At 32.7% G+C, this 17063-nt stretch overlaps 1 protein-coding gene across 1 annotated transcript in view; it reads right to left on the reverse strand.

Moving 5' to 3' along the window:
• Nucleotides 1-17063, reverse strand: part of LRP1B (LDL receptor related protein 1B) — a 1945542-nt gene that overhangs the window by 210712 nt on the left and 1717767 nt on the right. The window contains exons 59-60 of the mRNA XM_077153691.1: nt 16509-16690; nt 6896-7095 (exon numbers count right to left, since the gene is read on the reverse strand). Coding sequence (XP_077009806.1) covers nt 6896-7095; nt 16509-16690 — 382 coding nt within the window. The remainder of the gene's footprint in view (nt 1-6895; nt 7096-16508; nt 16691-17063) is intronic.

Genomic DNA, 17063 nt, shown 5'->3' on the forward strand with positions numbered 1-17063 from the left:
TTTCAGGTTCTATGAACACAAAATACTCTGTGTTTTGGGGTGTTTTCGCCCCCTTCAGAACAAAACCCTTTTAATATGTTTTATGCTGTTTCACCGGTGGCAAGCTGTGATTGAATTCTTTTGCCAACATTAATTAAACTACCACTGCATGGGCTATGATGCAGATTTAAAAATTCCATCAAGAACTGCTCCTTCAAAACACAACTGGTTTCCCAGAGCACTGTAGCAAACAATAAAGCAGGAGTGTAGTTATTGAAATATTGCCACTTTAACATTAGGGTTTTTCAGGTCTAGGACTATAGATACAGTATTCCCTTAAATGAAACAAAATTGTATGGCATTAAAAAAAATCTGTCTACAAAATAAAAGACAGCTCAATGATAAACTGCAGTTTATAATCATCCCAACTATTATTCTTCACAAAAATTAGCAGTTATGACTGTATGTTTTTCCAGTATGTTGGATAAAATATGTACATGACCAAGTGATTTAACACAAGGTTAGTGACACAGAGAAGAGTATTCTGAAAAATAATTACTAGAAAAATGTATTTTAAAAATCAAGGTAAGGGCGGTGCAATGGTGGCTCAGTGGTTGAACTCTTGCCTGCATGCCGGAGACCCAGGTTTGATTCCCAGAGCTTACCCATGATAAAAAAAGATCAAGGTAACCATCCCTTTTTTAGCTTGTCCTTGTAATGTTCACTCAGTATTTTCAATCTTTTCTTTGTGAGGAACCTACCTAGCTATGATATCTCAAGTTCGATGGCACAACAAAAAAATGATGCAGGCTAAGTCTGAATTTACATACTTGGATGCAAATAGTCAGAATAAAATTTTAGTCTAAATAGAATTTTCTTTTCATTAGATAGAAAACATGAATCTTTAAGTTAAGACAGATATGCAAAATTATTACTGACTTCTTTCTTAGGGGATATTTGTAACACGTGTTTTACAGCAGATCCACTTACAGAAAGCATTACTTTTTGGAATGTATGAAATCAATGATGAAAATCTTTATTGTGGTCAAATTTCATAAATTCTGTGACATGCATTTCCAGATAATGTTTAAAAAGTTATATATGCAGGAGATGTCATTGCTTTGGAAATAGAATATATGACATCAAATTTTCCCACTATTCATTTTAGCAACATTATTGCTTTCTTTTGTACTAATTGTGTTCGGTGGGGCAGGGTGGAGGGGGTGCGGCTAAGATTCGTGTTGTTTTTGTTTACTTCTCATATGTTATGCAATTTGTCTATGTCCACTATTTCAGTCATTCTGTAGGAATTCGGGGGGTGGATACACTTTTATTTTTACATGTGCACTCATACTATTAGCTGTTGCTACTGAAGTTATACTAAGCAGACAACAAATCATCAGCCATTTATCCTTGTATAATCACAAGGAAGCTATGGGCAGGGAGGAAACATCACAGACTTTGGAACCATCCAGTTGTGGATTCAAATTCTGGTTCTTCTGTTTCCTCACTATGTATGTGACTTTGGGCAAATCACTTAATCTCTTTGAACCTACTTCTTTGCAGCAAGGTGAATCTGATGACAAGTCATATAGAATTGGTTGATGGAATGATTTTAAAAATGACATATACTTTGTCAAACAAAGTTTGCTAAGTATAGTTAAGCATAGTGGGCTTTCAATAAAAGTATGAGTTTGTAAGAGGATGGATTCAGTTCTTGCTAACTCCAGTAGCTGCCTGAGAAGGTTTCCATTGAAACTAAAGAATATTACATGAAATATGTGCAAAACAGCCAATACAATGTAATGCTCAAGGATATAGGTTTTCTCTTCCCTCATTGATTTAGTCAGTTTACAAGTTTTCAAGTTTGAAAGATGTTAGTAACCATTGTGATAAAACAGGGGAACTAGAGATTGTAATGACCACTTGAGATTTTCATAAAGGTTAAATGAAGACTCATTTGATCATTACAGATTTTCCAGTGTCTCTCAGACATAAAATGAAGGCTAATCCGAGATTAGAACTTCAAGAAAAGACTAAGATTCTGAAAGGTTATTTGATAAACTTGTTGGAGGCTTAGAATCTTAGGCCTGGAATTCTCTCTTAATGTTTTCCCAACACCTTTATGTCTATAGATGAGACAACTGGCGCCCAGAAAAACTGCCCCCTCTGTTCAGGGTAAAAGAGGTAGTTAGCATTAGATCCCACCCCAACACACCCCTTGTTCTTAGATTACTTCTTTTTAAGACATGAAAGAAGATGACTTATCCAGTCTGAAGAGATCCTTTCACTTAAAGATCCATGTTCCAGCAAGGGTTTATTACCTATATTCCAAAAATAAAGCCTAAAATCCTCTTCTACAGAGGTTTATAGTTTAGATGTAGTAAGGAATCAGTTCCAAATATATAGACCTTCAAGAAGAATATTGTTATTCATATATTTAGGCTCATTCTGTTTTTATATAAAGATACAGGACAGATTTAAAACCTGAGTATTTCAATCTAGAGAACATCCTCAAATTTCTTAGTCTCTCTTTTGATCTATTTTATGTTTCAAGAGAATTTAGGAGAATTTGCAATCTTTCTATTATTTAAATTTTGAGATGCTCTGAAATACTTTTTGGAGAAAGATACAATAGAGAATCCTCCACCAGATTCTTACAACTCCTCTGATGCTAACCTTGCTGTAAAAATGGATATATCACTCATCAAAACAGAGCTTTGTAACTTAGAGATTTGTCTTGAATCTTTTGTTTAGTTTGGTAATTTTCCAATCCTTTAAATAATTACACAAATATTAGTGCAACCAATAAATCATCAAAATTTGAGTTATTTTTCCTTAGCTGGCTAAATAATAATATAAATCATTTGCTTAAATATTTACAATGCCACTTCCAATATTTCTGCTATTTTGAATATTCAGGTCTTTCCTATTCTATCTGCTAAGTATCTATTAACTCTAACCCTTTATCCCTGTTCCAGCAGCTAACCACTTCAAGCATTTTCTCCTAAAATATTTTAACAATATCCAAATTGGTTGCCCTTCCAGGGTCTTTCATTTTCCATGCTGCTGTCAAACCTAATAATAGCATTCTATCAAGTAAACACCATAAATGGATCTCTGTGACCTAAAGGATAAATTCCAAATTACTTAGCAAACAAGCCCTGTCACAATCTGGTCTCAGCTTGCCCTGTTCATCTAGTACCATCATTTCCATCTTATACAACTTTCAGTCATAGCCAGACTGTGTAAAGCTCATGCTGTTTCAAGATGCTATTACGTCTTTGTATATGCTGTTCCTTCTTTGAGAAGAATCCTTCTTATATTTATAGCCCATGTGGAGAATTTTTTAACTAATCTTTGGTAATGCTCAAAGACCCCCTCTCTTCAGTATATTTTTCCTTATTCCACCCTCAACTTTCACAATATTTTGTATATTCCTCTAACCCCAGTGTGATTTGGATTTACCTGCATATCAGTTTTTTTCCATTAAAGTACAAGAGTTTGAAGATAGGGACTTGTCTTATTCATCTTTATAATTTCAAGACCTAGGATAATATGTGACATAGAATGAGAAGTCAGTAAATAGTTCTTGCATGAATGAATGAATAAATGAATGGACAGTGCTAAAGGGAAGAAATCAGAGAAATTTTAAAAAATGAATCATGAAGATGTGGTTTAAAATAAACTGTCTGACAGTGATCCAGTAGCATGTATAATACCTTATTGTATACTTATATTATTAATATTATTTGTATTATATTTATATTAGTGTTATAGTAATTGTATATCTATGGACTAGGAACAGGTTCATGTAGCTAAGATTCCATCTATATGTTCCTAAACTAGCAAATTGACTAAATAATGCTTTTTTGTTTTTCATTTTGCATCATAGTGTTTGGACTTGGTAAAAAGGTGGGTTGGAGTATAGGAGGTAGCAGAGAAAGTGGACTAGAAATTCTCCAGCAAACTGCAAAGCATATGTACCTTGGAAGTAGTTTGATCTATTATTTATGTCTTAAGATTCAGATTTTTCAAAAGTTCTTGGATTGGACAAACAATAATAAAATAGGCTTCATCATGAAATTACTGTTCGATTTAAATGAGAACATGTTTGTGGGAAAAGAAAACCATTCTAAACTAAACTCTTTCTTAAATGGTTAACTCTTCTCCATTATTTTGAAATTTCTCCCTTGTCCTTCATATTCTCAAATTACATTGTCCTAACTGGCATGTCCCATCCTTCTGATGAGCAGGGCCCAGTTTTAACAAATAAAATAAGTGAGAGCAATCACACTAGCATGATGTAAAGACAAAAAGAGGTTAGTGACAATACTAATACAAACATTATTGGCATAAAAAATGTCATTTTCTAGCTCAAAATGTGAACTGGGAGGCTTTTTCTAGTCTTTGCAGGACAAATGCAAGGAGTAGAATAATTAAATTCCTTTTTTTTTTTTTTACAAACTTGGCAAATGAATGGTCCTTTCTTTCATTGGCTATAGAGTTGACATAATTCAGGTTGACTACAATTAGTAGCTCATTAGTAACTACCAGGTAATTATTGGCTTGCATTCAGCTATTGGCAGATGCTTGATTAGGCACTTAATGAATTTTTCACTAGTCATTCTGAGAAAGGCATCAGGAGAAAATATTTTTGAAGGCAGCAATTCTTTTGCTTTTCTATTCTCCCCACTTCAGCCTCAAGGCATTTTCAAAATTAAATTTAAAAATTTTTAATAACATCATACTAGAATATTTCAGCTCAATATTTTACTCTTTAATTAATTTAGTACTTTTTCTCCCTGCTATACTTGTCCCTCTACCAAAGTCACCAGTACCATGATTGAAAGAAATTCTTTTACCTAAATTTAATCTTGTATTAAGTCTTTCAAAACATTATTCTCCCATATATCCAACATAATTTTTTTATACTAAATAAGGGACAGAGTCAGTAATTCCTAATAGACCGAACATTTTTTAGGACCAATTTTTGTTATTCAGACACCTAAGGTTCAAGTGAAATATGCAAATATTTGATGTTGTAATATATTTTTAACATTCACGTATCTAAACAAAAATTGTACAAATTTTATTTTACAGTAAAATTTTAACATAAAGTAACACATTCCCAATAACCTAGTGCTTAATATAGATGCTAAAAATGGACAGATTCATGCTTACATGGGGAAAATATTGATTGCCACAATAAAACTTACAATTATATCATCCAAGAATGTTGCAGAACATTTCATTATTGATTTTTTGAGGGAGACCTAACTGCTGAATGCTAAGTGTGATTTCCATTTGTCAACATTACTTTTGCTGTAATTAAAATCCAAAAGTGATCTTTAAATAATTCACCACTCAAATTGCATTCTGATGAGTTTCTTTTATCTTTGTAATTGGAATGCCAACACCTAAGTAAGTGACTCATCCAACTTTACTTGTCATGCCTCAATTATTCCCTTAAAAAAGCAGCTCAAAAAGCATCCTGTCAGCATATATAGTGAGAAGGATACATCTGTTTAAGCAAAGACCTAGAAGGACTGAGGCAAAATTCTGAAGTGGTGTGACTTTGGTACTTTTCAACTCCTCTTTCTTTAACTCAGTGGTTTCATGAAGCTTCTGGGCTCCCTGAGAATACATCTTGGGACCCCACACTGGCCTGCATTTGCAGGACATCACCTGACACTTAAAACCATTCCTTTCTCCTTACAACCTCTCCTCATTCCCTCTTCTAGGGTATTTATCTAAGCTTATTTCCTGACTAGAAAGCATTCTCATAAACTAAACTACACTAACAGGCAGGTTTTATTTGGGACTTCTCTGTGAAACTTGTAATATAAGAGATATTGGAAATGAAAATAACTTTATAACAAAGGTAACATTGTCTCCTACTGAAGATAAATTTAAAAAATTTTCTCTTCTTTTAGGGAACTACCTAATTCTTAAAAAGCTGCCTGTATCTACAATATTTTCAGGACTCATTTAAATCATTTGTGCTTTAGTTATATACATATCTTCTATCTATCTCCCTTTCTTCTCTATTCTGTCCTTTTCTGTCACTCTCCTTAATTCCTTTAAACACTATATTTTCTCTACTCAGCCTTCTCATCCATCCCTAATTCTAGTGTTACCTCCCTCCATATCCAATTTATTCTTTCACTTATAGTGTTTTAATCTAGTGAAACTAATCAAGAATAGAAAAATTATGTCTATAGAATTCTAATTATTTCCACATTCCAGTTATTTCCTAGAGTTTACTCTACATTGAAGACTCTCTTCATATTCTTCATGTTAATTTTTGTTGCTGTTTAGATTTGGTTTGGTAGCAATAAATTAATCCAGTATATATAAAATAATCCAGTATATAGCACAGTTGACAACTTCTAGATAATTACTCCACTCTCTGCAAAGATCTATAGCTCTACTCAGCTTCTTTAAGAAAACTCAAACAAATCCTACAAGATTTCCATAACTCCATCTTTACAAGCAAATCTCCTTTTATTGCAATTCAGATAAAGTACATGTGTATATTGACATAAAACTAGCACCCAACCAAAAAAAAAAGACTAGCATCCAGACACTACCAAAAAAACCCAAGCACAACTATATAGAAAAGTGCAAATTAAAGAAAGCATTGACCGTGCCAAAATGATTTTTATGCATGGATTATATAATTTTATGATTTTTATGATATAATCATAAATATATATAATAAATATGTCAAATAAATATATCAAATTCCAATGTACCAATACTGTCATAAAGGAGTCTGATAATGTAACCTTAAATTAAAAAATGTATTTGATGAAAGTTATAAAACAAAATATTGATGTACGTGTATATTTTTGTAAATGAGTGTTTCATGCACTGGTAAATTAAGGAGTCATTTGTGGTACTTTTGACCAACCTTTGTGTCTATGAGAACCATCCATGTTGCTAAATTCAATGTGATTTTCGTCCGCCCAGTAGATTCTGTGGTTGACATAATCTATCGTAAGTGCCATAGGCCTAGAAATCTTGGTTTCTATGACAACGCTTTGATTGGTTCCATCCATTCCAACGCGGCCAATGTGAGGAGACTCGCAGCAGTCAATCCAATACAAATGCCTAGGGAAGAAAACCCAGAGCCATTTTGTTTATAAACACTCAGGAGACCACACATCAGAAAACATTTCACTTATTTGCTCAGCTGCTCCCAAAATAATTCTTGGTTATCTCTTTGAATTTTAGCTTAAAAGAGGCACACGTCAGTATAAACTTTTCTTAAGATTTTTTTATTAAACATGTATACAGTTTGAAATATGATCTAATGCTAAACATACATTTTCTTTTGGTGGTGCACAAACTCATATATATATATATATATATATATATATATATATATATACATATGTAAGATAGAAGTCTACAAGTATTAAAAATTATAAGTGCCCCAAATTAACAAGTATGAACCTTCAAAATGTTTCTATATTGCTGAAGCAGTAAAGCTACCAGCATATCTATATATTTTTTCTTTCTGTCTCTTACTAAGAAAAATTCAAAATAAATTATGGAGGAGTGCATTTTATTTGTCTAAATCTGCATTGTTCAATATGATAGCCACAAGCCAATTGAAACTATTTGAATGCATATTTAATTAATTAAAAACAAATAAAATTAAATGAACTGAATTGTTCCTCAGTCACTCTAGCCACATTTCAAATGCTCAATAATCATATGTGGCTAGAGGCTACCATATTCAAATGCACAGATATTGAACATTCTCATTATCACAGAAAGTTCCATTGGACAGCACTAATTTAAAATATTTTACTGGAAGTAGGAAATTTCAGATAGTGAAAAACAAAACAATTAAAAAAAGAAATGAATATTGGTACTAATACTAATTAGGTTACATTAACTGTAAGTCTTATACCCAAATACAAATAAATTATACGTGATAGGGATCACTTGGATTTGTTTCCATTTAATTAAACTACTTGCTATTTTCTCAAAGCAGGAAAAGTCATTTTATCTCTCTGTATATGTCTCCTTATCTGTATTACTCAAGATTTGGGTTAGAAAATGTTCAACGTTCTTTTCACATTCCAACTCTAAAATTTAAATCTATTAATCCAGTTAGTTTTCTTCGACCTCATCTTTCTTTTTTGTTAAGGATAAGTTCATTGCCAATTAATTCTTCAGATTTGGAAGATCTGTAATCAAAAGAATACTTCATGAAAATTATTTTATGTGGCTTAAAAATTGATATATTCATTTCAAATTTAAAACATTTCTTTTTTAAAGGAATTTTTTTCTCATCAATACAGAGATAATCATGTTCAGACTTTTTAACCACTCTTAGAAAAAGGTTAAGGGTTTGATTAAGAACTATTTATCTCCTTCTAAATATAAGGAAAATATAAATAATCATTGTAAGGTACATATTTCATGTTTGTGCTAATCATTTTTGAATATGCAAAAAGGCAGTTAATGGTGGATTTTAAAAATAATACAAAAGTTCTTTGCTAGCCAAAATATTATTAATAATTTTAATTAATCATGGTACTTATAAGGAGAAATATATCTCTGATAAGGACAAACCACAAGGCATGAGCAGCAACTCAAGGAGAGCTCTGAGAGTCAAAATTTCAATTTGAGTCTTTTCAGTACCCCAGTCAACTTCACACAGCTCATATGTTTAGTGAATTCTGAACATAGTTTGAAAAGTCCGAATTATCAGGTAGCAATAGATATCAAGGCTTTCAAAAACTGTATAGATGTTCTGTTTTATTGAATCTTGAATTACTATTAGTATTTTTTTCTTTCGAAGGGCAACTATATATCTGTGAAATAACCCATAAAAACACAATCTATTCCTTTTTAGTAAATTTATGGAGGAGTAGCTTACTGTCTATTCTAGAAATAATGACAGTACAGGAAAAAGAAAGAAGAAACTAGGTGAGAAAGAAGTAAATATGAAATGATAGTATATCATACTGAAATAAAATCAGAACATTGCCTCTTGTCTTCTTGTCCCTAAATCATAGGAACTATGACATATTAATTGAAAAAATAATAATAAATATGATATGATTATTCTAGCTTTTTGCACATGTTAGATAGACCAATTATATTTGCATCACATACAACCATGTTACATTTTTAAGAATTGTGTGCAAGCAAATAAAAATTTTAAAACAACCTTTCAATGATTTCTGCAACATTAAAACCAAATAGGCATAATTGGAGACAGATTGCACATATCTATTTAGTCATTTACTCTTTAAACACCCCTGCTTAAAACACCCCTAAGGTGAAAAAGGGTTTTCTCTATTAAATGATATTAACAAAAATATTGTAAATCATTGGCTGAAAAGAATATTTTGGAGTCATTAAGTAAATTTAAGAATTCCAACTGACAGTCATACAGTTGTAATTTTTAATTTTCACCTATTTTCTGAACTTCTTCATTTGACTATTCTTATCAATATTTTTTTGGGGGGGGGCTACAGGGTCTGAGAATTGAACCCAGGTCTCCTGCATGGAAGGCGAGCATTCTACCACCAACCCGTGCACCCAATTATTCTTATTAACATTTTGAATCGAGAAATCAAGAAGAGGGTAGGCCATGGTGGCTCAGCAGGCACGAATGCTTGCCTGCCATGCCAGAGGACCCGGGTTCGATTCCCAGTGCCTGCCCATGTAAAAAAAAAAGAAATCAGGAAGAAGAGGAGCATATTTTATGGAGTGCAGTCCAACATCTGATACACCATTCTCAGTGAGGGTTTCGAAGTCTGAAGTCCTTGGTCTGCAGTCAAGTCCTCCATCATTGGAGCCACCTATACTTCTCCAAATTGCTCCCCACTATTCAGATGTATAATACATTCAACTCTATTCACTATTCAACTCTAGTCAGAATATTTACTTATAACCTCACATGTTCACTTTTGTTGTTTTATCATATTTGTTTGCCTTGCTTCTGCTTCTTCAATTACATAGATCTTTTGGTTTCAGATAAAATTCACATCGCCCTCTGATCCCCATAAATACTGTCCTGATTAGCGTTAGTTCACATTTCTCAAAGTCGGTTCAATTATATTTGAAAAATGCTTTGTAAAACAAACTAAGCATCCCCTTTTTTATTGTAGGACTTCTCAGAGAATTTACATCCTAATTGACATTGTGATTCCCTGAGAGAAATGTAGTATCCATTTTTTTAATCATATAGGTTTAGGGAAAGCATTTATTTTAGTGCAGTTTGTAGGACTACTGCACCAGGGAACACAACTTTAGGAAACAGTGCTTTTCCCCTCTGATGAATAACATTTCCTAGCTTGTGTAATTAAGCAACATGTACAGAACAACATATAGCAACCCACGAAGAAGTGAAGAGGTAGCTTCTCAGGCCTCACCTCAATATCAGAGAACTGAGTGGTGGAACATTCTGATAAATCTGAAAGTTACGCTGAAGTTGGAAAACCAACACTGTGAAACACTGATCAACTCAGGCCAGGTTATGTGCCAGATATCACTGAGTACTGGAGATACAGAGCTAAGCAGGTATGATTTTTACCTTCAGTGATCTCTCAGTAAATTGAGTACAGGTGGATGTAAAACAAATGAAAGCATAGTATAACTATTTTATTATGGGAGTATAAAGGAGTAAGTGCTCATTTTACTCAGATGGGTAAAGGCATTAAAGAAATCTCGTGCTCATTAATAATTCCTTGAGCACAACTTTCATCTTGATAAGTAGTTCACAAATTCCTTGAGAACAATTATATTTTATTCAGGTTTTAGAACATAGTATGATTTAATTGAAAATGTTAAGGAGATAACAGTTCTTGAAGGACATATAAACTAAGGCCCTCATTTTACAGATAAATAGACTGAGAATAAAAAAGGTTACACCCTTTGTCCAAGAACCAGTATGATAGTTAATGACACAGCTGGATCAAGGACTCTGCTCTCTGGATTTGTAGACAAGGTTCTGTCCTAAGCAGCACGCTGTAGAGTCTTAAGCAAACAAGGCTTAGAAACAGATTGCATGGGTTCAAATTCTAAGTCTACCCATCACCAGGTATGTGAACTTGGGTATTTTAATCAGCCTCCATTAACCTGGATTTAGTCACATGTTAAAAACAGACAATAACAGTTTTTTCCTCATTAAAGTAACTGTGGGGATTAAATGGGAGAATATATGGAAGAAAATTACAGTATAGATAAACATATAGCAAGAGTTCAGTCAATTTAAGTTTTTCTAAGTTAGATATGGAATATGTAAATTAATATATATTTTGAGTTCAATGATACCTATTTTTCATATCTTGGTCACCTGTTGAATCAGGATATTATATGTGTTATTAAATTATCTGCCTGGGTTTTATGTATGGCCTTACATCATTTTCCTATTTAACTAATCATCGCCCAGAAGAATATTATGAAAATATTCTACTGCATTGATTAAAAAGTTATTTCGATAGATAATTTAACAGCACTCAGGTAAGTACATTATCATGAACAGAATTTATTTTGTCTCTCTCAGTATGGAGGAGCTAAGTTTTGATGGCTGTTTCATTGCTGTTTCCAGACTTTCAACACAATATCACACATTTTTTCAAGTTTCTCAATAAACCTACACTACATGTAGTGACAATTTTTTAACTTCTGAAATGCAACCCCTTAAAAATTATGTATGCACACAATTTGCTATAAATATTAAAAGAAAAAATGTAATATTCAGTGAAAATGCTAAAAAATCCTTAATTTATCCAAATAATATGTAATGTTTACCCAAGATCACAGATTAAAAAGTTCAGTGCCAAATAATATATACTCTGCAAGCTATACCTAAGTGTAAATATATAAAGAATGTCTGCTAGTAACCATAATCACAGGGCTCTGTGATTCTGAGGATTTGTTGATAGTTGAATAGAATATACTGTATTTCTTTAAAATGAATTAAAATATGTTTTCTCTTAGTTCTTATTTTTTTCTGAATTCCAAGAATAAATTTAGAGAAATTCCTTCCACCTGCAATTATTTTTGCCTCTGAAATATAAAACTAATCCTTTATACTCATTCCCCATGAGTTTTTGCTGAAATGTGGGAATCCTAATATCAGCTATTTGAATAATTTAAAAAATCGGTAGGAAAAAATTTGTTTAATGTGGCTGTTTAATGAAACAGTTCTAAGTTTCCCCATAGAAATTGTGAACTAGGTTTCATTCCTGGTATGCTTTTCATTTCTTTACAACATAAGTTCCCTTATGACTCTTCTCTTTGAAACATGCAGGTTATTTATATACCCACGTATTGGTTTGGGCATAGGTGCCGGTACAATGTCCCTGGAGCATCTGTCTATGCTCTGTATACATCCTGCTTATTATTTTCCTTCAACAGTGAATTTGACTGTCTCTGTGCTAGTCTCAAACAGTGATTCATCCATGGACCTTATGCTGAAGGAACTCACATTCTAGACGGAGAGATTGATATTGACCCAAATAATGGTCATATAATGCTATGTATCCATTTGTGGTGGCCATGAGCTAAGTGCAATTGGGGAATGCTTCACAGAAGAAATTATATTTCTATTCACTTTGAAAAATGGCAGCTTTTACAGCTGTAGAAGAAGCAGAGGGCTATTTTAGCTATAGAGAATAGCATAAGTCAAGACACTGAAGCATAAAAAATGTGTCTCTAGCAAATTTTCTGTATTATCATTATGCATACTGACAACACTGGCTGCAGATACTAAGTATATAAACTATTTCTCACATATTTTCATTAGCATATGTTTTGGATGGAATTACATCCCCCACAAAGACATGTCAGGTCCAAAGACCTGGTCCTATGAAATGCGAACGCATTTGTAAATAGGATCTCCAAAAATCCTATTTGTTAGGTGAGTTCAAACTGAATCGGGCTGAGCCTTAATCCGATGGAACTAGCGTTCAAATAAGCAGAGGAAATTTGAACATAGAAGGAGAGAGAATGAGACAGATGACCATGTGACGGAGGCAGAGGTTGAGTTAAGGATTGGTGGTCAGCCATCACCATGACACCTTTATTTGGACTTCTAGACTCCACAACTGTGAAACAATAAATTCCTGGTGTTTAAGCCAAGCAGCCTGTGGTATTTGTCACAGCAGCACTGGCAAAGAAAGATAGCATATATTTCAAATTCAAAATACCACCTAATAATATTATTTTCCTATGGATTTGCTAATAGACTATTATGAAGACAAAATAAATGAAAATGCAGTTTTAAAAACACGAGACACTTGGAATAATTTAAACAACTCTGTTTATTTCCTAAAAACACATTTATACTATCTTAAATTTTTTTAAATATCAATTATTAAAATCGAAAAATATAGCTTTTGTTTCCTAATCTCTTGTTTGAATAGCTCTTGAAAAATATGCTTATGGACCACTTTGTTCTTGGAATACTAATGTGGTAAAATAGGAAAAGTATATTATGTGACCAAAGCTCAAAAACTGGCTTATATTTCAAGTTTAATTTTTAGCTATATAAATGATCCTGAGAATGTCCCTGAGTCATTCTGAGGCTGTTTATGAGATATTGCTTTGTATCCTAATTATTTACTCACCTGCATACCCTCAAGACTGTGGCATAGTTGGGGACTGGAAATGTGCCTTTTATTTTTGTATTCCTACTTAAAATAGATATTTGATAAATTCGGAAGCAGCATGTTCTGAATAAATGAATGAATATATAAATCCATTTTCCATCAACTGGTCAAAATACACATTTGCTTTAATATCTATGATTCTGGCCTTTTGTTATTTATGATAACATTAAGTGACATAATTATATAAAAAGATAAAATCATGCTCAGTGTATTTTCATAGTAATTATATTTGCTATTGTATTTTTAAATATATATCTTGCATAAAGGATAAATATTTTAAATATTGCATGTAAATTATGAAATCAATGATCCTGAATTTATAATAAACTAGACACCCATTTTCAAATGAGACCAGACAATAGGATGATTAAGGTAAAACTGTGAGAAAAATTTGGCTTTTAGCTAAATTTAAATGCAATAACAGGAAGATGATATGTCTACTTGCATCTTCTCTACCATTTTTATTGGCCACCATATCCAAATTGATTGTGTGGCAATTGCATATTATAACTAAAACATAGAAAGGACCCCAAAACTACCTCCTGAACGTCTGTTACTTTCATGGTGCAATGGTCCTTAATCATCCCTTAAATAAATCCCTGCCCTGTCCCCTACTAAATCTCAGGAGACAGAACATGGTTCTGAAAGAACCAAGGGTCAATAATATTGGAAGAGCATAAACATATGCAAAATCACAGAAGCAATCTGATGTAGGAAGATGAATAATTATTGAATAAGTTTGTAACTTAAGCTGCCATTTCAAAGCATTATTGCTTAATATTTCACACAGTTATGGTATTTTCAGGCTGATGCTCACCTCACAAAAGATAAAATCTGGTTGACCTATTGTTTCACTCTGGGACCCAGCAAGGCATCATGAACAAGATGCCATTACATTTTATTTGTTAGGATAGGTGGCTTTAATTTTTTTTAATAAAATGGAACCAATTTATCAGTTTCTTTGTAGTATGGTATACTCATATCATAATCCAAACATTATCCAAAAATGAAATCAAAGGAACCATTCATAACATCTAACAATAGTTTAAAACTTTCTGATTTAATTGACACTGTTAATAGATGGGTTCATGTGATCAATTACATGATAACTGAGTCTGCTTTCAGTTAATGGGGTAATAGCTGCAACCGAGGAGAAATAAAATCTAAAGTTAGATTCAGCTGTGTTTACTAGACTAGGACACAGTATTTGCTTCATGAATAGGAAATTCCACATGACCATTATAATCAATGGAAATGTTTATTTCATTTAGGAGTTGATGCATCTTAAAACAGCATAAAATGAGAAGTAAGCCAACCAGAATGATTTTGAAGAAAAGGATAATGGTTAAGACCAAAGAGATTTAACTAAAATAAATTTTATCTAAAATAAATCTCTTCAGTAAAAATATCAAAGGAATTAAAATATTCACATACTTATGAATGAATACAGTTTAGCCAAATTTAGTGCAACTGTCCATTATTTCTTGAAACTCTGAAAACAAAAGACCCTCTTCTGCTTCTGTTTCATTTAAAATACAATTGACACTCTTTTGAACCTTCTGTTGCTATGGTAAAGAAACTATTCAAAGAGGTAACAAAATAATTACATAATTATATAGTGAAGAGTTAAAATGTGCACATGACCTTGGAAACAGAATTATATTTACAATACAAATTTTCTCCTATTAGATACTGCTTTTACCTAAATTAATGTTTGAAATTAAAATTAAGCAGTGAACTATACTATGACATGATCACTTTACCAATTATAAACTTGAAGGACTCTGTAAAACAGAGATACAATGTATTAGCAAGAAGCAAAATATAATTGTTGTACATAGTATGATAAAAGCAGTGATTTGGTGAATGTATTATGTGAAATTAATTTAGACAGAGGAAATTTATAGCACTCCAGTTATTGTAATACTAGCTACTGTGAATGAGTCTTTTTAAAAACAAACTTTCTCTTTGTTATTGTAGCAAGCCTGTTGGGCAGGTTAAAGGTCTACAGAGATCATCATGGAGTAAGTAATCACTCTAAATTATGGTGGAAAAAAAAATACAGGTTCTCTCTGCCTACCAAAACAACACAATTGAAAGTAAACGAGAATAATTATAATCTATGGAACTTTACCAAACTTAGATGAGGCAGCTTTGACACCTTAATGTGTGTCCATCTCTCATCTGAAATCACCAACTTGCTCCCTTCATCACTATGATAATTTATTCCCCATTCTCACAATGAAATTCAAATGAAACACAGCTCCAACATGAACCTGTTTTGATATTACCACTTTGCTGCTCCTCTTGATTAAATTTGAAAATGCATCTTATCTATTATCTAGGGGTACAGTTTATGTCTCCTGTTATAAAGTGGTGCAGGGATTAGATCACCAGTATTTGACTACCACAAAAACTGTGAAATGTGACCTTAGAGTTGTTCTTAGTCTACCTCTCCTCCAAGATTGAATGACATTGAAATTGGTGGAATCTGTATGTCATATTCCCTTCCATAACACATTTATCAGTTAGGTAGGACATGAATGAGTTGTGCTTAAAACTTCAAAAAGGGTGGGCCATGGTGGCTCAGCAGGTAAGAACGCTTGCCTGCCATGCCCGAGGACCTGGGTTCGATTCCTGGTGCCTGCCCATGTTAAAAAAAAAAAATCTTCAAAAAAATCATTAACATAAAATATAATCATTTTTAATTTATTTCTGTCACTATGATAGTTATATATTTTTTTATTTCTCAGTAAGAATTTCTACACATCTGCACTGTACATTGGATTTCCATGTTATTAACCTGTAGAACTGGATCTACCACACTAAATGCAACCCACAGTCTCAATCTTTAAGTTATGATTTTTAAGGTTTGTTACAAACCCAGCTCGAGGATCTAAAGACAGGTCTCTGGGAAACTTCAGTCGTTTGCTAACGAGTATAGTAGGGTACAAGCCATTGAGTTTGGATACTTCAATGATCCTTTTTTCTGTGTCAGACCAATAGAGGTTTTTTCCAATCCAATCAACAGCAAGTGCATTAGGGACAGCTGTGCTATGCACTACCTAACAAAAGAAGAATTAAACAAGTCAACAGGGTAAGTGCTCAAGACAAGAACTGAGCAATTGCTTTGTGAATTTTATAGAGAGACAGAATTCTACTCAAACATCAGAAAAAGAGTTTGGATAAGAATAGAACAATTTACCCCCAACATAATTACTTACTTGCTTGTGAGAAATTACCTAAAACATGATCAGGACCCTAGAAATTTTATAACTGACTTAAAAAAATAAAAAAGACAACAAAAACAAAATATTGGGGCAGCTGCCCGTTTGTTCCGCACATTTTCATTGAAGTTTACCTACTTTTTCTATTTAGGTCAAAATAAAATCCAACACACATGCACACACACATAATTATCGAAGTTATTCAACTCTG

The sequence above is a fragment of the Tamandua tetradactyla genome, chromosome 3 (genome assembly GCF_023851605.1).
Source record: "Tamandua tetradactyla isolate mTamTet1 chromosome 3, mTamTet1.pri, whole genome shotgun sequence".
NCBI lineage: Eukaryota > Metazoa > Chordata > Mammalia > Pilosa > Myrmecophagidae > Tamandua > Tamandua tetradactyla.